The following is a 24,274-nucleotide window of genomic DNA, read 5'->3' as shown; positions in this document are numbered from 1 at the left end:
CACACCTTCTTCCAAGGGGAGCTTCTTTCTTCCTTCCTTGTTGCCTTAATTAGAAGGGAGCCCTCAGCCAACAAAGGCACAAAGACTTTTCTTTGTTCTTTTGTCTCTCTGAGCATCTTAAGCACTGTACTTTTTAAAACCTAATGTTAACAGTTGGTCTCTGCTTCTAGTGATTGTCTGCCCTTCAAGGCTGACATCTTTACAAACAATTGGGAAAAATAATTACTTGATGTACATACTGCATTATATGAAGCTGCACCATTTGAACGGGAATTCTCTGGCTCTGATTTTCTGTGCTCTGAGTGATTTATAAGCCAGCAGTGTTAGAGGTTGCTCTGTCAGAAAGCAGTGCCAGACAAGGCAGCTTTCCTGCAGTTTGCTGCAGCTCCTCAACCTGAATAATAGACACATGCCCTGAACAGTTGTATCAGGAATCCTGAGAAAAAGCAGTGAAGTGACTTCTTCCTCCTCTGGCAGGAAGTCCATGTCATGTTTAACTGGAGTTTTTAACGTGCTCTGGAAGGCAGGTATTGAACATAATGAGGTCTAGCTTTGCTAATAGTAACAAATGTTAGTGATTCAAAAGAAGTCCTTCAACTTTCTGGGAGCTGTCAGCTGATTTGTTATTTAATGTTTCTGTGTTGCTGGCATCACTCCCAGCCCCACAAACCTGAGCTCAGTCCAGGTTAAGAAGAGCTCCTGTCTTTCAGTGTATGCAGACTGACTATGAAAATTACTGTGGAGTTACTGTTTTTCATCAGACTATATATGCTATATGTGTTCTCAGACACACTTATTTTTATGCATGTTATCAAGCAGGCAGGAGATCTGGAGACTTTCTTAATATGCCCTATGATGCGGCCCTTTGGCTGATTTTTTTACTCCCCCCACCTTGAGGCTTTCCAAGTTTGACCAGTTTCCTTCATTAGCCTGAAGTAAATGCTTGATCACTTTTACTACTGTATCAGTCCAGCCTCTCAACATTGGCGTTCTGAAAAGTGTAATGCCCCATGAAATTGGGCATTGGCAAGGCATTTTCAAACCGTGGTTTCAGCCAAGGGTTTCTGGGCACAGCTTGGCTTTGCCCCCTCTGCCCCAACCTGTGCTCACTGCTTGCCTGGCTGCATCCCTACAACCCCCTCTTGGCAGCAGCTCAGACAAAAGCTGAAGACTCCAAGAAACAGAGACATTTACCAGGTTATTCTGTTTGAATTGGTGTGACTGGCAATTGGTGTTTTCCTGTTGCAACTGAAAGTGTTCAATAATTCATACATTTTACATAAAGTCTTGTGGCTTGTTCTGCTCCCTCCCACCCATGTCTGAGATAAGGCAGACTTGATGGCCGGCAGTATTCAACAGAATATGCATTTGAGCATTAAAAGTCAGGGGTTTGTGTCAACACCAGCAACCTCTGGTACGGATACTGACTTTCGGAGTTACATGGAAGGAGTTTTTCCCCCACTTCTCTCTCACCTAGAATTTGATCATTAATCTGTAGTCTAGTTACTTCAGAGTCTAAACAACATTGCAATACATTGTTACTGTAAGGAGCCACGGACTAAGAGTGAAGTTTAGAAGCTTTGTAGTCAAGATCTGGTATAAAGCTCTTTTTATTATATATTTTATTTTGGGTTAGGATTTTTTGTTTTGGTGTTTTGTTGGTTTTTTTTTCTTAAAACGTCCTTCCTCCATGAAGCTCCCTGTGCAGTCGGAGTGCTGTAAGCCTGCCGATGAGTCTCTGCCGAACCTTCGCGCATTTGAATTGCTGCCTTGCCCCAGCCCTCCCGCTCGTGTTGCCCGGGTTCCCCCGCGGAAGATGTGCCCCGGGGGCCCCGCTAAGGACCGCGGCTCGGTCGGTGGCGCTGGGGCTCAGGGACCTGCCTGAGTGGGCGCAAGCTGTGATTTCAGGTACCTGCCCCGCTGTCCGAAGGCTCCGTGAGGCGCTGCTCGCCGGGCCGCTGGCCCCGGTGCCCGGCAGCGCGGCGGGCGGGGGGGCGGCTCCCTCAGACGAGGGCGGGCAGGCGAGGCTGGAAGCCGTGAAATCCTGCCCTCCAACCCCCTCTGTGTGTGTGTATGTGTGAGAGAGTGAGGAGAGGTGGGGATGGGGCAGATGGGGGTGGAGTGGCAGCTTGGGAGGATGGGAGGGAGGGAGGTGGAGGGATAGAGGAGGAGAGGGGGGCAGGGTGCCTGCGATTGGTAAAGCTCCGCGAAGGCATCTGCCAGCAGGACTTCAGAGGAATGTGAAACCAAATCATTTAGAAGTTAAAGATAGACGCAGAATACACAGCATCTTGAGCCAAGGTTTAAATTCATCCCTCTCTGCCTGGCTTCTCGCAAAGTTCTGCTTGTCAGCTTGCCTCTGTCTCCTCTAGCAGCTGTAAAATTCCCTAAAAAAATAACATCATTCTGGATTCTTGGGAATTACTAAGGTGGCAAAAGAGATCATGGTGCATACAGTGGGGTAAGTAGGAAGCTTGCCTCTGCATTTGCTAGGGTGGTTCCTCTGGGCTTCCCTGCTGCCTCCAGAGCAGTTCCTCTAGGATGAGGTGGATGCTTAAGTAGTGTTTACCCCGGGCGATTTAGTCTCCCGTTTTCCCCATATGGAACCGAATCCCTTTATCCCTCAGTGAAGTGTTAACTTTTCTTGGCATACCTACGGGGTCTTGGGCTTTATTTTGCCATTATAGTTTGGAGTGCTGTTTTCCTAACAGATGATTTGTATTATGTACCTTTGCTCTTCGTTAGTGGGACATGATGTTTGAAATGTTGCTTATTATTACAAAGTTGAAAAGCGAGTTGTTTTCCCTGTTGGAGGGGATGTAACCAATGTTTGCTTGCTTGTTTGGCCATGGTTTCATTTACAAACTATTTCCTCATGGGTGAATTTGATCACAGCACAGGGTTAATTAAATTTAACCTTCTTGTTTGTTTGTTCCCAAATAATGCTTTTACTGGGAGTTTGATTTAAAAAAAAAAGAAAGAAAAAAAACCCAAACATTTTGGCTATCATTTTCTTTGAACAAAGTCCTTCTAGCAGAAATTTTAAAATCTGTGCATACCCCTGGTAGTCCTCACTTAGTGAATTTCTAAGTAAAAAAAAAAAAGGAAATTCAGGCTATCATGTTCTTTTTAGAACTTACCAGAAACAATTCCAGTATCTGGCAAATATGTTGCCTTATTGATCAATGTCTTTTTCAGGCAGTTTCTGAAACATTTCTGGTGAAGTTGTGGTGTTCCTATAACCAAAAGGATTTTAAAATACAGCAACTCATTTGGAAGTTAGATGTACTATTTGTTATGTAGCAAGAACTTGTAGTCTGAGAGTTTCATCTGCATCTGGGCTTTGAGTGTGCGTCGTCTAAATGCCAGCATTGTTTTATCTTTTTTTCTGGGCATGTGTGTTTTACACTCATAGTGGAGGAGCTCCTAACTTTGGATCTGGTGTCAGTTCACCCAAACATACTCAGAATTCCTGACGTGTTAGTACTGCCCGTAATAACCATAGGAAATAGGTGCTGTCTGCGGATAGCTGAGACGCCTGACATTTTTGGTTATAGATATCACTGCTGAGGAGATGCATATAATGGCAGTCTGTGTCGTGCAAAATATGTGAAAGTGGGTGAACTAAAATAGAAACAGTTCCTCTGTTTCAGGGAAAGATGATGTGTCTGGTATCTTTTGGTATCTTTCTGGCAGTTGATGGAATTCATCCCTCTTGGTCAGCTTGCCTGAATTTTGCAAAACGTTTGGGTGAGCGAATCTGCTGTGAAGTGGTTTTTGTGTGATCAGGTGTAGGGGATGGAGAAGAAAGAGATAGATAACTTTAAGGTAAATCTGGCACAAAAAATGGATGTAGGGATGAGAAATGAAATCCAAGCCAGTTCTTTTACAGTTTGTAGTAGCTGGGTGTTTTTTTAAGTAACTCTGACTAGCCCAACGCTTCAGTCCTGGGCTAAATTTCCAGGCCAACAGTTGCTGACATGAAGGAATTTTTTTACATTACATCAAGGAATTACTGTAATGTTTGTTTTGGTATTGAAGTGAGAGACCTTTGAAACGAAAAATGTCAATATGTAAAACTCTTGCAGTGAGTCTTGGTGAAGTTGTGGTTAATTTCTGGCTCTTGCACAGGATCTTGTGCAGCTTCAGGCAAGTCATGTGAGCTCTCAAAGCCCCTGCAGACCAGAAGGGGTTGGAAGGAGGTGAAAATACATTTATTATTTCTCTGTGTTTGGTATCTAGGTAGCAGTTCCTCAGGCTAGGCATCACCTCTGATAAGGTTTAACACAATAGGCTTCTGTTTGCAGATACACTCTTCCCATGGCTATGGCCTCCCCAAGGAGGGAGGGAAAATTCACAGATTTAGAAGTATGGGTTCACTGCACCTTTTATAAGCTTCCTAAACTGAAAGAGAAAAATAGACTGACATTCAGAGGTGAGCAGAAAATAGAATTAATGTTCCATGGGAAATTCCTGAGTCAGTTCAAAATTTAATTGCATTTCCCTACCACAGTGTATTGCTTTTCCGAAGTTATAGTTCAGGAGCATGATGTTCCCATTTCATTATCTGAGACCCTTCTCCCATAATTAAATGTCCAAGAGGCACTGGAGAGCTTTGTCACAAAGAAACATGTTTTGAATTCTGGGAAGTGAAGCTGCCTGAAAAACCTTGCTCCTGGAAGGGAGTGAGCATCTGACCCCAGAACAAGATGTTCCCAGGGTAAAGAACTACATTGAGGTATTAGATTGACTTTAAAAAGTGTTCTGGTCTACCTAATTCACCTGAAATAATGTTTTCCAATTGTCCTAATTTTCCAATAAATGGAAAATGTTCAATAAAGTGGTATTTTCCCATAGAAAATGTAGGTGTATTTGGTACAAATTCCAAATTATTATAATGTTGGCATGTTTACTGAAGTGGAAAATCCTTGGCCAGCTGTTAGGGTGAATTTTTCCTGATTAGGGTGAGTGTGATACTGCATGTGCTCAGTGATAATGGTACTACACAGCAGTGTGAAACTGAGTGAGGTTTTTGAGTAAGGGTGTGGTAGCTTTATCAGGACATGACACAGGGACTCTTTCCTCTACTTGCCTTCCTCTCCCTTCCCCATTCTTTCTCACTAGCCTTGTGCTCCTTAGGTTACGAGGATTTGTTGGTAAGTGGGGAGAGAGGAAGGAGAGAGAACCAGGCATAATTTTCTTAAAGCCTTTTGTAACAGGGTGTTGTTAGGGGTGGTGTGGTCTTCTTTCCTCACTGCAGCTTTCCCTTCCCTTCCCTTCCTCACATTGCCCAGAACCGCCAATAATCCCACACAGGGGGAGATGGAGAAGTGATGCTGAGACAGAGGGGATGGGACGGTGAGAGGGAGCCTGTCCCCTGCCCTTGCCTCTTGCTGCTGCAGAGAGAGGAGAGATCATGAAGGTGCTGATCTTCAGGGGGATCCAGCAGAGGGTCAGAACATGGATGAAGCTGGTGCCTCCTGGTTTCGTGTCCTGTGTGAGTGGTTGAGGTGCTGCTCTGATGCTGGCACAGCATCACTAGCACATGCCATGCTTTCCTGCTCCGAGGAGCTGACTGTTTGGTGTCTCCTAGGGAGAAGCACTGCTTTGTCATGGCTGGTAGCATGTCCCCTTCTCAAGGAGGCTGGTCGTGTCCCTCCCTTTTTGTACCATTTTGTTGTGACTTTGTCATGATGTTTGAGAACATCATTCTTTCTGAGGTGAAAATGGGTTTGCAGCATTTTTCCCCTTTTATAGTTCTAGAATTTTTTCTTTGCAAACCATGCTACAATTATTTCTTTGCAAACCAAGCAAGGATATGCTTATGGGTATTAAAAATACCTCCTTGCTAGATTTTATAGTTATTGTACATGCTTCCCATTTTCTTTCTGTCATGATTGTTTTTGCCTTTGTAAAACTTTGCTTCTAGCCTTATCTTCAAGCTTTTTGCAGTGATCATTTTGCCATAAATAAGAAAATGGAAGAGTCATTAGGAACCGGTTGTTTCCCTATGGCTCCTTGACAATGTGCTGGTGTTTTTCTGAGCTCCAAAGAAGCAGCTTATAGTGATACAACGTCCTTTATTTTCCTTTCCTGATTCTTCTCCCAGTGGTTTGCTTTGGCAGAGTATGACAGTCTATATAGCGCACCACACTGTAGAAATCCTCAATTCTGTAATTTTGTAATTCAGTAAAAAAAAAACAAACACAAGCCCACCCAACCCCCAAACTAATGCAATTATTATGTCATATGCAGCCATAGTATCACCTCTGAGTCCATGAGTAGAACCCCAAGGAAATTGCCTGTCCAAGTGATATTGGATCTCCTGCACTTACTATTCATTCCGGCTCCTGCTGTATCAGGGAATAAAGAACTTCCCAGCTAATTATTATGGTATGCAGTGATTTACCTGGAAGCACAGTGATACTTCCCACTAACAGGATGCTTAAAAATGCATCTAATTGCATCTGTGGTAGTTGAGAGAATGCCCAACACCTAACAGTCTCGAAAAACCATCATTCCTGGCAGGGGGTGTTACTGGAAGCTGAGTTTTACTGTCTCCTTCCTGTGTCTGAACCAATTATGTGGCCTTTTGCTCTAAAAGTTGATTTGGGGATTATACTCTGTGTAATAAAGAGATAGGAGAGCAGTGGAAATGATGAATCTTTCTTTATTAATTAATTTGCTGGCATGGTGATAGTGGTTTGCTGAACATAACCTTCCCTGGGGCAGTGGAGGGAACAAGTCGGCTTCTGTGCCTGTGATCTTTGCCAGGCCATGGAGGGAGAGGGTTTGGTGTATCCCACGCTGAGAGCAGTGGTGGTGATGCTTGCCTGGTTCTGTGAAGTGCTCCAGGATCAAGGGTTGAAAAGTAGTACCTACATGCTGCATTCTTATTTTCTTCTTATATCTATGGTAAGGCTAAGACTAGTCTGGGATGAAATACCTCTTTGTAAATTTGTAAGGAAATTTGCACTAAGTGGAATCAAAAAAATCCCCAGGAAAATGAAACAGAGACAGAAATGTCTGTCAGCAAGTAGACTTTCAAAGCAATTTGATGACAACTTGTGGCTAGTTTTTTTTAAACACAATGAAAGTAAGCAAAGGCAAAGCACAGAGGACCCTGCTTGAAGTTGTCCTTGAGTACTCTTTACCAAGTAACAGATGCAAATAGAATAAGTAATCTTGGGCTTTCCTGCTACATTTTAAAAATTCCTCTTGTAACGGAAGTATGTGCTTTCTAGTAATTACTACCTTTTCAGTGCATGTTCATTCTTAATGCAACATTGTCCTTGGAAGAAGATCAGGGAACATTTTGATTCATTCCAGATTTATAAAGCAATGATTATTTGGCTGTCACAAGTTTCTGTCCCCCTGTTTCTTTCTAATTCACAACTCATTTATATTGGATTAAGAGACCTACCGTATCATTTGCATGATACGGAAATACAATCCATTCCCTGCTTTTAGATCATTCTTTTATTTCCTATAAATTGATTTAAGAATGACTACCTTTACATCTAAAAAAAATTGCATCAAATTACAAAGGCAAATCATTGATTTAATAATTTCTTAACTTCTGAGTTGATAACTCTGCAATCTTGTCACTTTTTTAACACAGAATCCTATCTTGAATGACTGAAAGCTTTCTCACCTACTTGAAAAATTAAAGTTAATCTAGGAGAGCTGGCCAGTCCTTTATCTTGGTATGTGATATATATTTTTAATTGCTCTTACGATAGCAAGTACTTTTCTTTGAATATATGCCAACAATCTTGTTTCCAAACAGATTGAACAAATTTCCAAACAGATCTAACAAAATGCAAAGTGCTTTATGATTGTATTTCTGTCCTTGAAATTTTGATCAGTTTCCGTGTCTTATTAAGGAAAATAAATCATATAAGCTTAATGTAGCTATAAATTGTATTATGCTGATTGGTACAGGAATGCAGGGAGAACCTAACAAAGCTGAGAGTCAAGCTATGTTCTCTGCCAGGCTATTCTGTAAAGAAGCCATGATTTTTCCTTAAAACCCCCACTTCTGATGATGCTATCTATCATGTTACTTTCCCTACAACTTATTCTGTGTCCTGGCTTCCCATCTTTCTTTTTCTGCCACCTTCCAGGCTTCTTCATCCAAAACTCTGAGTTGTCTTCCCCCTGATTCCAGCTGTAGAGTTGATGACCCATCAAACACAGTCACAGCAAGCTGTGTAGGCTGGCAGCACATTCAGAAATGTAGCAGCAGTCCTTACTCCATCTCCTCTGCTTGCCTAGGGAGTCTAGGGGAGGAAATTTCTGGAGGAGACACATTTTCAAATACAAGAGGTTGTGTGTGGCTTGCAAGGAGCCCCTGAGCATGTCTCCCATAGACCCACGTCAGTTCAAAGCACAAGTCATCAGCAAAGGTGCAGACCTTCAGCTGCCAGAGCAATCACTTGCACTTGTAAGCTCTAAAGCTCCCTGTGGGCCATGCTGGGGGATGCAGTGTGACTGCTGTTAATAAACTCAGCAGCTGTTCAGTGATAGGGACAGGAAAATAACAGTTGTGTATCTGCCTGCTGAATTTTTGTGTGTGAAACAATGGAGGAATGAAGGCTTCTCAGCAAAAGAGTAATTAAAGATTTATTTTAGCACAAGTGAAACTCTTTCTTTTCAATAACTTCTGCTTTGAAATTTGCTGAAAATGTGTAAATAATGCATTCAGCCTCACTCTAATATTTGATCTATAAAGCTTCAGGTCAGCCATAAAATCTAGCAGAGCAACTGAAAAATGGTTTTATGGTAGGAAGTAGGGATAAACAGAAGAAACTTGCTAAAATGATAATGGCAAATAGCAATCATGTGACTCTAGGTGATAGTAAATAATGATCTCAGAAATCATACAATTAAATAAATAAGGGAGGTAGTGGATGGTTGAAGAGAATCCAAACCAATATAAGTTTTTTATCTACATTTAATCTGGTAATGTACTCCTAAATACAATTAAAAGTGTTGGAGATTAAAGACTTTAGGAAAAAATAATAGTTCCAGGCTCATATGAACTCTTTGCAGGACAGTACATTTTCATGGAAGGGGGAATAGGTGGTGGCTGATTGTCATGTGCAGTTACTCGCAACTTGGTGGTAACTTGGACTGAATGGGCCTAATCTTTGCTGTTACACTTTTTAATATCCACTTTTGTTGGAACAGTGTATTTTCTGTGAAAAAGGCATCAACTAAGAAGACAGATAATTTTTCATGCGACTCTCATTTACAGGAAGCAAAAATAAATTCCTTGTGCACAAAGCCTGAGCTTTTGCTAAGTACTAAAGTACAAAAGAAGACATCCATTGTGTTATGTCCAAGAGAAACAAGCTTTGCCAGAAAGGAAGCCCAGCCTAGTTGGTCTGTCCATACCTGTTTCACAGGTCATTGATACTGTCCTTTTGTGCACCACTGTAGGTGAGTGCTTGGGCTTGTACTGGGCTTGTAGTAGTCTTGACTGCCTATACTGAGAGGCTCTGTACATAGCAAGGACATAAAATTTGGCCCAATCCTTAATGGATTTCCAATGTGTTGTCCTGTGTGCTGATGAAAAACCACCCACAATTTGATGCATTTTGTGAATCAGCATTGCAAGGGCACTTTTGTCTTCTTTTGGGTGCACAGAGGCTGCAGTGGTGGTGTGAGGTTCCAGAATGTTCACTGAGCTGTATCCTTGTAGCTGTTGACACCAGTGCCGGCTGGGGAGCAGCCAGTGGGACAGCAGCTCTTCAGGAAAGGATAGAGGTTACTGTGGATCTCTGGTTGAATATGGACTGGCAATAAACAGGAAAGCACAATATTGGGCTGCGTGGGGGCCCTCAGCCTGCAGGGAGCAGTCCCCACATTGGTGAGCACTCAGCTGGAGTTCTGTGTTCAGTTTGGAGCACTGCTCTTGAAGAAAATGCTGGCCACTTCAGATGTGGAGAAGAGGGTAGGAAAAGTGACCTGAGATCCATAGGACATAGCCCAGGGCAAACCCTGAAAGGGTTACATTTTCTGTGCCTAAGGAAGAGCAGCCTGCTGAGGAGTGAGTAGGAGAAAGGCAGGTTTTCAGCACAGACAGCACAGTACAGGCTGTTGCCAAGACTGGGCCAGTAATCTTTTTTCTGTGCCATGGACAGAGTGAAATGGATCTAAAATGAAACAAGGAAGAGGAGGTAAATCCTACAAAAGTTTTATCCACAAAATACTCTGCCAGTGGATCTTGTGGGGTCTCCATCACTGGAATGGAAGTGTTAGGAATGACTTTAATAAACATGAACAAAATTTATCTGACTCTAGCTCACAGTGGGAGGTGGATTACATATCTTTCCTACCATCCCTATGATTTGATGATACTGGTGATAATACTGCTCATGGAATTATTTTAATGACAGACATTCTTTCTAAATTCTGGTTGCAAAGACCTCTGCTGAGTGGAATGTGTTTTGCTGAGGTGGAGGAGGCATTTAATCATCATATAATTTCCTCATTTTGAATGTTCCTTAGATAAGGCACAAATAGCTGGCTTTGCATTTCATCTCAAATATCACTGTCCTGAAATACTTGGGGACATCACTTTGTCAGCTGGCACTTGACAGTCCATCCTAAATCTGAAATATGTAATTGGATTCTTCGGATGAAATCCGAGTTTCCTTTGAAGTCATGGGGTTTCATAGGGTAAACATTTCACACTGAGGACAGAGTGATGTCCACTTGTATGTGCTTAGCTTTACTGTCCTAGGCAGGCCTGTTGTTTTCAGGACAAGGATACAAGGAGTGGGTTGTAAGAGCATGTAACCTTTGTTATGACAGACATTTGGCTGCAGAAGGGGGTATTTGGAGTTCTTGTGTGGGTGAGTGAGAGCTTGCAACAGGCATTACATGAGGTGAATTAATTTTTTTTCTTTTTTTCAGATAATGTGAACAAAACTAATTTACACCATCTGTTCTGAAATAGACAGTAGAAAAGCAATATCATTTTTTTTGTTTGTTTGACATTTCTTTTGATAATGCTTTAGGCACTACGTATTCTCTTTAGTGTAATGTAATTTCTGCCCTTTTTCCCATTGAGGAGAGGGGTGTTCCCCCCCGAAATGTATTTTTATTGCCAGTGGTCTCTAGTTTGCATTTAGTATTCAGACCACTATAGCTGCAAGTTGAATGTTTCTCCAGCTACTGGATAATCCCTCCTGATGAAATGCACACAGAGAAGTCTCCAGGTGCTATGAATTGGAGTACTTCCATTGGAAATATTCTGGCTTTGTTTATGCCAGTGCTAATTCAGAGCAAGTTCACTGGTCACAGGTTTAAAGGAGGTGATAGTCAGAATGTCATCCTAAAAAGGAGATCACATTGATGTGGGAGCTCAGTGTCAGTCTCAGACCTGAGAGTTAAATTCTTGTGCCTCATAATTCATTGCATTTCACATCCAGATTTCTTGGCAGGCTTTTCTTAACTGTGCCATGATGGGCCATGTGTAGGAATTGCATGTGTGTACCTAAAGCTAAAATAAGCCCACAAGAAAGCACAAACCTCGGACTTGAGGACCACCAATACATCAGTTCTTAATGCCCTTACAGTATTATGCTCACACTAGAAACGTAATTAAATTGGAATGATTTGAAACTGCCATTGTGGAAAGAAGATGGAGGAAAACAGTTTCATCCTCACAACATCATGTTTGCATTGACCTACTTAGAGTAGGGAAGAAAATGTGTTCCTTCACTTTACAGCAGAATAGGTTTGTTCAGCAATTTTATAATGCAAATGCACAGGAGAAGAATGAATTTCCTAACCACTCCAGGAGGATTTGGAAGGGAGAGTAATGTTATTTCACACACTTACGACTGAGATGTGTACGTTCCTGTTCAAGCTGTAATGTTATTAGTTTAATCAATTTGGCAGAAAGCGCTTAGAGAAAAAAAAAAGGGGGAGGGGGAAGAAAAAAACAAACTTGTATTCATAGGTGAGGGGAAAAGGGCAGTGCTTGGGCTGCAGCTGTGCAGAGGGACCCTCTGTAGGCAATGACATTTCCTTTGTCTTCCATCTTCCCTGTTTCAAAGCCTTTGGGACCACTGGGCTGGAAGTGGAGGAGTCCCAAACATGGGTGCAAGGTACACCCCTGCCCAAGCCACTGAGTGAGGAGCCATGGCTGCAGCTAAAGTACCTCCAGAGAAAAACCTGGTGTGCTCTTCCTCCTCCACATCTGTGCCATGAGCAGGGAGCAGGATGCAGGTGTCTGGGTTACTCCAGCCACAGGGCATGGCAGTGCTCATGGGGTAGGCAGCGTGTGGGGTTTGGGGTGCAGCCCTCCTCCTCTAGACTTGGGCATTATTGTGGTACTGCCATATGCCTGAGTTACTAAACCATCTTTATCTGAAAATAAACACCTGCGGGTAGTCCTTTCTAGGCTGCTCAGGTCACATTCCTCCACAAGGTGTTGTTGGTAATTTAGTATTGTCAGAGGCATTAGTCACTGCCATAGTAGCTTAATAATGCATGGTAGGAGCCAGCTGGTAATTAACAAATTAGAGATATCATCTATATTTTCCTCAAATATTTCAGATGTAGCAAAAATAATTAAACGGAGAGCGCTTTGGGTGTTTAAAGCTGTTAGGTATATTTAAATCATCTTGCCATGTTAGGAAATTATTCATTGTTTTAAAGGTCAGCTAGGCCTCATCTTGCTGCTGTCCTAAGATTCTGTAATTCACACTGAAGAGTTGTGAAGCAGGGGAAGGGACAGACTCCTGTCTTTTCCTTTAATACTTTAATTCTGCATCATTTAGCAAATTCATGCCAATGCCTGACTTCTGTGCCTGTTTTTAGGAGTGACATGACTTTGTATGTCTCAGCTGCTCTCCTTTGCACTTAACTTCCTTTCACGTGAGAAGTGTCTTGAACTGGAAGGTTATGTTTATGTGTATGTGATGGAAAGATGAAATTGGCTTGTGATTGAAGCTAAGGAGGGAAAAAGTTAGCACAAATTGTATGAAACTGCAATGCTGGGACAGACACCACAGTATGAATGAAGGTGATGATGGGTTTCATGATGTAGTGTAACTAAAATATGCTGGTATGCACAAGCTCGCTTTAACTCACTTGGCATCTCCATATTTTATCACCAGATGGTGACCAGCAGTTTCAGACTGAGACGCTCTCAGTTACCTATGTGTGATGATGGAGCAGTAGTATACTTTGATACATCTCCCATCCATGCTGCTTCAGCCCAGTACTCCTTGATGCTCCTGCAGCCTGGCTCCAGGACTTGGCTCTAAGTCTCACAAGCCTTTGACTCTGCTTTTTCTCCGGGGCAGGATCTGATCTGGGCACTCTGAGGCAGACGAAGCAGGGAACAGAGCAAGCGATCGGAGGAGCATCATTTCTACGGGTAGGGTGTGGTGTTGCCTGTCTTCGTGGGGTGTGCTTGGGTACTGGCAGTGGCTTGGAGAAATACAATTTATGTCTGAAAACATTCCTCTTGGGGTTCAAAAAACTCGCTTTTGAAAGTGTGGCTGGGTCCTCTTTGATACACAATGCAGAGTTTTTGTCAGACAGTAACAGTTTGTGTTCAGGCTTTGAACTCATGATACAGATGTGAGCAAGTGTACAATATAATGAAAAGCAGATAAGAATCTGCCCTGTAATACCTTTGCTCTTTGCTACATTTAGTCATCTCCACATTGATGGAAGAGCACTGGGGATTTCAAAGCATGCATTTCTGAAGCTTAAAAAAGAAAAAGAATTCCATATGCAATTTCTATTAAGATTTTTAGCCTCTTAGAGTTAAGCTGAGGTGTTTTGGATACTTCCTAATACCTTTTGGTACTAAAGCTCAAAGGGTGGATGTAGAAAAAGGCTAGTAAGTGATTCACAGCACTGTTAACAGTGTAGACTTGTTTTGTGCACCCTAAATTCTCTTTTGTTGTTCTGGGTAGCTTTTGCTTGGGGTCTTTCTGGTGGCTTTGTACTGACTGTTGCCTCAGCAGAAAACATTCCCTGTTTGTGCTGTATAACACCAGAGCATGAAAGTGCAGGCGACCCTGAGTCCCACAGCATGCAGACACGGGGAGAGAGGGATGCTGCTGGTCGGAGCTGACACCTGAGAGGGCAGGCAGGAGCACAGCAACATGCCAGCCTTTTCCTGCAATCCCACAGCCTCCTGAGAACCGGCCCCACATGTCCCTGCCTGGTGCCAGCAGCACAGCAGGCACATTTTGCACATTCCCTGCTCCTTCCGCTGTCCACACCATGGAGCCTGTTGAATGCACCACTTTGCTGGTTTTGTTGGTACTCCTGGATTTCCCTCAGTGCAGTGCAAGGGCAGGGTGTAGGGGTGGTCCTACCTGGTTCTGTCCCAGGCTGTGGGGCGGCAGCTTGGCGCACACACAGGCCTGGCCGGGCTCCTGGCAGCCATAGCTCAGACATGGCTGGGCAGTCTCACCTGCATAGCTCTCCCAGTGACACAACAGCATTTCCTAGTGCAGGAACTATTCCTGCAAGCAGGACCTTGCAGTTCATCCAGGGATTAAAAGGCACATCAAATTTTACTACAGTTTTCATCCCCCTGAAGCCCTTCATACACACAAATAATTACACAGACTTCATCATGATGATGGCCTGTTAAACTGCTGTATAAATATTGGTACTACATTTTTGAATTATTTTTTCCCCTTTTTCTTAATTCAGATCATGACCTTCACACTTCAGGTTTTAAAATCCTACTGCATCTGTAGAGGACTAGATTGCTGTTGAGGGGAATGAAAATAACTACCATAGCAAGGGGAAAAAAAAGTTTTATTTCTTCAATCTGATACAGTTCATGTAATCATGGAAGGTGGGTGATGTCTTTAATACCTGTCACTCCTTTGTGCTGATGCTTTCAAAATATTTGGACACAAGTCTTGGAGCTTTCTGTTCACTTGGGAATGAAGAAAGACATTCTGTCTGAATGTCCTTAGTTGCTGCTTTTTTCACATTACGTTTTGGGTTAGTATTTCTGCAAAGAGGCTATGCAGAAATCCCAGAGCAATTTAGGCCTCTAAGATTTCTCCATTCTGTAGTTTATTTTGACAAAATAATAGCCATATAGCTCTGTATTAATGGATTATTGTGATGCTTGGATATTGCATTCAAAACACTGCATTTCAGTACAACTGCTCAAACCCAAACTTTATATAGGTAGAATATGTTATTTGCTGCACTCCTTTTATTCTGAACAAATCTACAACATCTAACTCTATAATTTCCTGGAAAAAAGGCCCCTTACTTTTGACACATTTTGTTCTGTGTTCTTTTTCTCCACTGTTTAAGTCAGAATTAGGCTGTCCTCTCTGTATTTTATTTTTATTTGATATTTGGGAAGCAATAAGCTAACCTATGTGTTCTGTTTGGTCTGGAAGAGTGACTAATTCCAGAAAGACTGCTGCTCACTGGCTGATCACTGCACTTGCAATTTGTTTTAACTGTCAAAAATGCTGAAGCCCTGCAGCTGAGCATTTTGCTTCCAAATGGCTAAGCTGAAAACCCTTTTTTTCTTAGTTTTTTGGGACTGATAAGTGAGATTCAGGAGTCCCCACCAGGGTTGTATTGAAAGTTCTGGAGAAGCTGTGAGGAATTTTAGTTGAATTTGGGGGTGATCTGCTGTTAAGTATTGTTCAGTGCTCTACTTACTCCATGCTTAAAGAAAATAATTTATTTTATTTCTGACAGCAAAGAAAAATTTTATTCCCAGCCACTGCCTCAGTGTCTTCCCTCCCTAAAACAAAATAACAGGTGACTAGATCTTGAAGTGTCATATCTGACTTATTTAGCAGTTGTTTTCTGCCTCTTGATAGTGCTGGGATATGAACTTGAGGTCATCCCAGCTGCTCTGGCCACCTCTCTGCTCCCTAAAATATAGACTGTCTGGTTTAGTCATTGATATTTGCTGAGGCTGCTTTTACATGTGCCTTTACTCTGTTCAGAGGATCCCAAACCCTGCATGTTGGCATCTTGCAATGAGAGTTTCCCTGCCCATGGGAACCCAGGCTTGTGTATGTATGTTTTTGAAGCAAAGGGTTGTGCTGATACATGCAGGCTTATCTGCTCAGCCTTTTCATCTGAATGGATTCTTCCACGATGAATTGACAGCATGAAAAATTCAGTCCATCCTGTTCAGAATTACATGTGTTTATTCAGTCCTTTGTTAAAGCTGCTGCTGTTATTCATGCACAACATTTGCTTCCATGTAAGTTTTATTATACTTTGATCTTCTGTAGCACCCAACAAACTTTTAAAACCACTTACCCAGAAACCATTGTTTCACTGCAATTATAAAAGAACATGCAATGAATCACAAATGAGAATATTACCCAACAAGATATTCCTAGAAACAGAAGAGCACTTACGTGCAATACAATACATTAATCATTTATAAGGAGTCAGTTATTAAAATTTTTTTTTTTTAATACTCTGGATGTGAGGATGTGGAAAGCCTGTTCATTGAGGATGTTTGTGGGCTTTTGAAGTTTTCTTAAGTTTCCATCCTCACATTCTTGTCACAGATTTGAAAAGCAAAAGCACAAATATAGTAGTCTGGGTGACTGCAGGTTAAGGTAGCTCTAGACTATGAGTGCACATCTGTATGTGTATATACACATATGTAGATATATGTGTACAGATAAATTCAACAAACTTTTGTCTTTAAGAGAAATCTACAGTGTGCTCGGGCCTTCTTTATTTCTACAGAACTGCTCATGGTCAAAGACTTTGTCTGCTGTGACACTTTCACAGTCAGGATCTGTGGTCATTGTAAACAGACCTCTCAAATGAATGGAAGTCTGATAAATCTAACTGAGCTATCACTTCTTCACTGGGGTTGGCTTTAGACATACATTCTTATAAAGGACAGGATAGGAAAGGGAAAGGGAAAAGAAGAAAGCCTCAAGAAATCTTGTTTCAAATTGCCTGTGTGAAGGTGTAGTGTCCCCACTCCCCATTCAGACACAGGACATGTGTCAGCAGACAGCAACATGAGCTGCCCTCTGTCCCTTCCCCAGGCTGGTGGGATGTGCTCCAATGCCAGTCACAAGCTGCAGAGTTCCCTTAGCATCACACTGTGCCCAATGATGATGCACAGCATTTTAGCAACTGCTGAAGCTGAAATCAACTCAGAGCTGCCTCGTACCTGCATGGCTCAGGGAGGAAGCAGAGAAATTGGGGTTTGTCAGTCATGGCCCATGGAGACATTCCTGGGATGGTACGCATTTGTGGTGAAACCAGTAGAGTGGGAGACCAGCACAGTGTCTGGTCTGACTCCAGCTTTTGGAGCAGAAATATTATCATTAAGAATTCTGTCACCACTGGGCAGAGATGCAGAGATGCACTCTTCCCTGGCATCTCTGCTTCTGCTCCCCTTCTTTGGAGGGGAAACAGAACAAGGGAAAGCACCAGCTGCAGACTGTAATTGTTTTGAGGCAGCTTTCCACTCCATTAGTAGAATGAAGGTACAGTCTGGGTCATTTAATTTCCCATGTTGATGTAGGCAACAAATCAGATAGATCAGTTGGGGAATTATTCACCACGTCTGATAACTCAGCTTTTAAATAAAGAGCAGGACTTTCCAAATATTGCAGGAAGTGGCAAAAGCAGCAGGAGATAACTGATTTAACACTTCTAAATTGTCTTCTTTTTTAAGGGCTAAAGTTTGGGCAAAAGAAACTGCCATTTTTCTAGAAAGAAAACTCTGTGCAACAAGTAAGTTGGTTCCAGCCTAAATCCATTCTACTTGTCATGCTGGAAAATGCAGCAGTTGTGATTCCTGTAGCAGAATTTAAAATGGCAAGGATATTTAAATGAGTTTGTCTAGTGAAACTTGGCTAAAACTATCATATCAGTGGGATGATACCATGAGAGCTTTACAATTTAATCCAAATTTCTTTTGGCTGTGATGCCATCCTCAGCCCCACTGTGGTGAATACCCCACGTGGCTCATGCTCTGTGCTTTCAGATCATTCTGCAGTGATTCTTCTGTTTCTCCCATTTCCATGACCCCTCTGTAGGCCAGAGTGCTACAGGTATGTGCCATTCAGAGACCCTCTGCTTGAAGAGTGGTGAGAGAAAAAGCATTCCCTCTTGTTTTCACCTGGCCAGCTGCATTCTTGAATAAACTGGATGGTGTGGTTGTGGGGCAGGGAGGGGAGATGGTCTTTGACAAAGATCAAAATGAAGGTATTCCGAGAGGGCTTTGTGGTTTGGCTTTCCCCATGGGGTCAAATCCCAAAAGAGATCAGACTGTCTGAGTATTAGCAAAGGAACTCGCCCCACCTTCTTCTGACAGCTATTGCCCTCTGCCCTAATGGCTTTTTGGAAAGCACATCTGTTCATTCATAAATGCATCCTTTTTTCACTCTTAAATATCCCTGTTTATGCTCTAGAAGAATTGGTGCTAGGAGGCAGTGCATTAAATACATGAACTTTCCATGGCTTTAAATGCAGTATTACACTTTGTGTCTTTTTTCAGAGATGTTGAGCATCTCTAACTCTGAAGGCCATGGAAAGTCTACATGGCAGTCACACATTACTCTCTTTGCCAGGTATCTCTCCTATTCTATTTTCAGTGCCAGACCTTAGTACTCACAGTTCAACTGTTTATTGAAGGTGAATTTCTTATCTTCTGTCTCCTATTTATCAACTCTTTACTTATAATTTATCCTTGTTTTAAGCTGTCGTATGCATGATCCAGAACAACATTTCTTTTGACCCTATAAAAAAAATGGATGGGTAGAATAGCTCAAAAAATAATCTGCACTGGAAATCTTATTAAAAGTAAAATTCAACTCGTTATTACAAAATTGACAGTCCAATTCATTCACCTGTCCAGGGCAGAATGGAAGGTCAACTAAAATTTGAACCCTTGGTAAGGAAGTGTCATTTCATATTAGTGTGACAGGCACTCCAAAGATAGGATCACGCATTACTGAAGGTAAGAGGTGCAAAAACCCACTTACAGACATAAAAGCAACATCCTGTACGAGTATAGTTATTGAGTAGAACATTGGTATTATAATCTTTCAAATGACAGCTTTATCTGGCTGTAATTCATCATGAAGTAGAGTTTCTGGTGTGTCAGGAGTTCTCTTGACCTGATGCAAGAACTTTATAGCTTAACTTTATGACCTCAGGAAATTAAATAGGTTATCACAATCCTAAATCTAGTTTTTCCCAGCCTGAAGATACTCAAATTCCTCTAACACCCACCACTTACTACATTGGAAACTTAAAAATTCTAAAGCTTTGTTTTTTTGTCATAGCTCACACAATTGCACTGAAGAGTCTTAACATATTACAAGGTACTTGCTTGTTGTTTTTTATTTGAGAGTTAGCAGAAAAAAAGTCACACTCTTAAAGCTTCACCAGTTTTCACTTCATTGGAGTTGTTCTGAGAATTGCAAACAGTACATTCAGAAATAAGCTCCTAGGTGGCATCTTTTGTGTTCTACATGTGTCACTGCAGAAATATTTTATGTCTGTCCAGTGAATTTGGAAAGGAGACTTCAGTGCCAAGTGCTCTTTGTAGTCACACGGATAGATCTGAGGTACAGTCCTGACCACACTGTCATCACATGGCTCTGAAATACTCATTTATGGTCTCAGAAGAAGGAACTATTTTGTTCCTCTTTCTCCAGAGGTTGGTTTGTGTGAAACCTGCTTGAGTTTTCCTTAAAGCATGCTGACAGGATTGCCTGTTGCTTGGCCAGGGATCCTGTTTCTTGCAGCTAATCTGAACATGCATCTCAGGTTTCTTTTCAATCTGCTGAAATACGACTGTGATAATTTTATCTCGACAGCCTGTATGGCTCCACTCGTATTCAAGCGTCAGTCTGACTGGCTGTGGGTTTCAGGCACATGACCTTGGGAGTGGTACAGACTACTCATGTTGTGAAAGCCTTCTCTGTCAGAATGATGTGCATGTGCTTGTGTGTGGTATAGCTTTGTAATGCCATGGCAGACACAAAAACTGTCCTTCGGTGTCTCTCACTGGCCAGACTGGCCACAGAACCATTTTACTGGGCTTGTGCAGGTTCACCTGGCAGCTCTGCCTGCTCTCTGCTTCCCTCCTGGTTTTGTTTTACTGCTTGTTTTCAGCTCAGTGGAGGGTAGTTGATAGGGTAGTCCGTGATAAATAAAATATATAAATTCCAGACTACGTAATAGATTGGTAGCATCACCAATTAGAAAAGTTGCCCAGCAGTTCCCATTATAGTACCTTAAAGTTTTTCAGAGTATTTGTAAAACTTTTAATGTCTGAACTGAATTTTTTCTAGCCAGCTGTTTTCCTCAGCCTGAGTATTTTTGGAATATTTCAGCAAAAGTGATTCAGTAAGACTGAGAACAAGATTGGCATAAAAATAAGTTGGGATTCTTCACATTTAAAGAAAACCTTGGGTTATTTTCTTTGGTGTACTTTAGTGTTCTTGTACACTGGAACAAGGATGTAAACTTCAGTAGAGCACATGACCTTTGCATGAGTAGTACTTCACTTATTTGTCCCTGTGGAAATCTGCCCGTTTGGCCTATACAGTAGGCCTCAGGGGAAAATAAGTCCAGAGCAGTTCATCCATGTTAAGAACCGGCTGCAGAGGAAGATCCTTGATGGACCAGTCACTCTGCAGGTGCTGGGGAGTCTCCCAGTGTGCTCGTGGCACCCAAATTGTTCCTTGGTCCTTGAGCAGTTGTCAAGGTTTCTGCTGTTTTTGTCTTCACATGGATTTGGGTACACAGATGTGTACTGAGAAGTCAAATGCTGTACCCCTAAATCTTGCACACACTGAGGGCAAAGCTGCAGCTTCACAGGCAGCCTGAACTTCGATATCTCCAGTCTCTTAAACACTGAGGCTGCTAAAGCAAAAAACCACATAGCATTCTTGTTCCTAAATTCCTCAGGAATAATTCTGCAGTATAGTGTGGTTTGTAGAGTAAAGGTGACAGAACCTCCAGTTTCTTTGTAGTAATTACAGTGCTTAGCATTCAAAACAGCCTTGATAGAGGATCCCAAAGCACACTGGGCTTTCCCATCTTTCTCACATGAAGTATGCATGACATCTACTCTTCTGGCAGCATTCTGGTAGGACAAGCGGGGGGTGGGAGAGGAACTCTACTTGTTCTTGGACAGCACTGTCTCAGGGGAAAAGAAAGTGGCTTACATTCTAAGTTCATTTCCATTTTAGTTTATGAAGCACTGCTTTTCAAAACTCCTGGGTTTTACCATACTTCCAGCCCTTAGCTGAACAGATGTCAGAAAAAGACAAACAGAAGGAAGATAATTATGTGAACATTTCAAAACTTTTGTTATGGCACATTGGCCAGTACTGAATAGAAAATAATCCTGCTGTCATTAGTGTGTTTGATGTTAGGATTGCACCTCCGTTCAGCTCTGCATTTTTTTGTTGTTGCTGTTCTCTTTTAGCAGTCTCCTTTTTCTTCAGAAAGGGCCTTTTGATTGAATGTCTGTTTTGTTCAGTGTGGTCAGATGAGTGTTATTTCCTACTTAGTAAATGCCCCATGCTTACTGTGTTTTATTCACATAAGTAGATTTGCTTGAGATCAATGTGAATGTTGCATGGTCGGGTTAACAAAGAGTTAATATTTTTGACCAAGCTACATAATACTTTGGGATACATTTCTCTATTGATCCTCCAATCCTCTTAGGTCTGCCTAAATAAGTTCTTTATGATGGAAAATAACTTTGCAATTTATAATACTGTGAGATCACTTTCCCCTCAAAAGATCATCTGTATATAGTCCTTCTTACTTGCAGACTTACTGCTCCTGCTCCAGTTTCCTCTCTGGTAGTACTGGTTTAAGGATAAATAATAAGTGAAGTTTGCAGAAAATCATGATTTTACAAACTCAACTTGTACCTGGTGAAAACACAAACAAAATTCTGGCAAGTGGGAGTCATAGTATCTCAAAGAGATGCATAAATCAACAGGTCCTCCCCCAAGTTGTCTGTAATAACAAGTCTTTGGGATTTTTTTCTGATCTCCTTCATAAGATTTTCTGTGTTTGCTTGTCATGCATTTCACTTCACTGGACCTCCTGTTTTTGACTGCTTCATGAGAAATGTCCTGGCCAAGGCATAAGGAGCATAGAGAGGGTATGAGTATATGTCAGTGACTCCACTCTACAAACATTTTCCAAAGTTATAAAACTCATCAACCAAACAACTAAAAATACCATGGTTGAGTGGTTCATTAAAGAGCCTTTTATTAATGTGAGGCAGATTTTCCCACTACAGAGGAATACATGTTTGGAAACAAGTAAAAAGAAGACATCCTGCACCCCAGCAATTTATTCCAGACAAAGGTTGCCTTTCTGACATCTTCAGGGAAACCATCAGTTTTACATACTCTTAATTTGTGTTGTGACCCACAGGCCTTGGTATAGCAATGTATTAAGGGGTTCAGAAAGCTGTGCTGAACTCAGTCATTATTTCAGTTTAAATCCTACCTGAATAAATGGATTACCAGCTGCTTAGACAAAAATATTTCAATGAAGACAGGAGAGTAACTGATAAATTCCATGGATGAACATATTTCCCACATAATAATGCAGGAAAATTGTTAACTTCACATTACAGAAAGGAAGGGTGCTGAACAGCATGATCTGATGTGCATATACGAGCAACTGTGAGTTTATATTGCTGTTGCAAGTGGTTTCATGTGCAGAGAAATAACTGCTGTGCAGGCCAGGCTGGGTGCCAGAGTCGTCATCTCTGCTTGTATGGTGCTGAGGTTGCCAGCACTTACCCTAAAACTGACGTAGCTGTTGGTATAACAGAGACTCATGATGTTCTCTTTGATTCCGAGGTACAACGCAGTGTATAGGCAACTCCTTTACAAAAGGAGCAGCAGAGATACAAATCTTCATGTCTGTGATGAGAAGTAGGAGCTGGAGGCCAGAGAGGGCAGTGGGAGAGAAGAGCCCAAGCAGCATTTTTCTGTTGGTGTCCCGTCTCTTCCCAGATGCTCTGACCAGAGCCTGACCATGGCATTTTGTTGGAGTGAGTCCAGAGGGGCCACAAAGTTGTGAGGGAACTGGCAGCACCTCCTGTATGAAGACAGGCTGACAAATCTGGAACTGTTCAGCCCAGGGAAGAGAAGGTTGCATGGAGACCTCACAGCAGCCTTCCATTATCTGAAGGGGGCCTGCAGGGAGGCTGGAGAGGGGCTCTGCCTCAGGAGCTCTAGTGACAGGACAAGGACTAAGAGGTACAAATTGAAAGAGGGGAAATTTAGATTAGATACATTGAAGAAATACATAGCTGTCGATGCCCTGGAACAGGTTGTCCAGAGGGGCTGTGAATCCCATCCTGGGAAGTATTCAAGGCCAGGTTGGATGGGACTCTGAGCAACCTGGTATAGTGGAAGGTGTCCCTGCCTTTGGCAGAGGAGTTGAAACTAGATGGTCTTTAATGTCCCTTCCCATCCAAACCATTCTATGATTCTGTGATTTTGTTAACAAACAGAATTCAGGTTTCCATCTACAAATGGGTTCAGAGAAAAAGGCTTGAAAGAAAGGGAGGAAAAAAAGTCTTGGGTCCAAAAAGATTTAAAATCTTGGCTGTGCAACTGATAGTAAAACTCTGTGACAGTTACTCTCCAGTTATATTAATCAAGTGGCCTTTAAACAACAAAACCATTCAGATTATCAGCTGGGAAGTGGAGTTGGGATGTCAGCTGAATAGACTCACTCTACTGACAGTAAACATAACTTTGGAGATGAAACTTGCCTCTGGCTGCATGATAAAGGAACTAAAACTCTCTCTCTCTGATAAAGTATATAGTTCTCAGGATATGTGATACCATGAGATGTGCTCCTCATCCCAGGAATTTGCACCTTATGCAGGAGAACAGAAAAAACAATATAGCACTGCATGAAGAAATGAGATACATCTCATTCATAAAAAGTGCCATGGTGTATGTCATCAGTTAATAGGCAGCACAGCATGTACCAAAACTACTTTAAAAAATGTGTTGTTTGAAGTTTGTCTTTCTAGCTAAAAGTATTTTCAGTCCTTCTCCACTCAGGAACAGAAGCTAGTATTTTTTTAGAGCATCTTTGTTTTCATACTCTCCTAGGATGTGTCCTACCTTACTACCACACCTTTTCATTTGATAACCTCTGTTTGGAATTAAGAATACTCAAATGTAAAATACTGATTCTTAGAGAAGCTATTAAAACTGAAGTTTACTTTTTATGAGGCAAAGCAGCCTACATGAGT

At 41.9% G+C, this 24,274-nt stretch overlaps 1 protein-coding gene across 34 annotated transcripts in view; it reads left to right on the top strand.

Moving 5' to 3' along the window:
• The window catches only part of DTNA (dystrobrevin alpha), a 222,850-nt gene that overhangs the window by 40,586 nt on the left and 157,990 nt on the right, over positions 1-24,274 (top strand). For 13 of the 34 annotated variants that reach the window (XM_039703049.1, XM_039703041.1, XM_039703029.1 and 10 more), the window contains exon 1: positions 2,264-2,461. The exons of 1 other annotated variant lie outside the window; for it this stretch is intronic. In XM_039703049.1, the coding sequence (XP_039558983.1) occupies positions 2,445-2,461 (17 nt within the window). In that variant the 5' untranslated portion in view covers positions 2,264-2,444. Of the gene's footprint in view, positions 1-2,259; positions 2,462-5,294; positions 5,498-13,325; positions 13,400-24,274 lie in introns of those variants that run through there. 20 more of the 34 variants (XM_039703040.1, XM_039703024.1, XM_039703016.1 and 17 more) reach the window with 8 other exon arrangements.

The sequence above is a fragment of the Passer montanus genome, unplaced genomic scaffold (assembly GCF_014805655.1).
Source record: "Passer montanus isolate IOZ18808 unplaced genomic scaffold, ASM1480565v1 scaffold16, whole genome shotgun sequence".
NCBI classification, from domain to species: Eukaryota; Metazoa; Chordata; class Aves; order Passeriformes; family Passeridae; genus Passer; species Passer montanus.
Note: the sequence above shows the minus strand (reverse complement) of the source record. Positions and strands in the feature narration are given on the sequence as shown.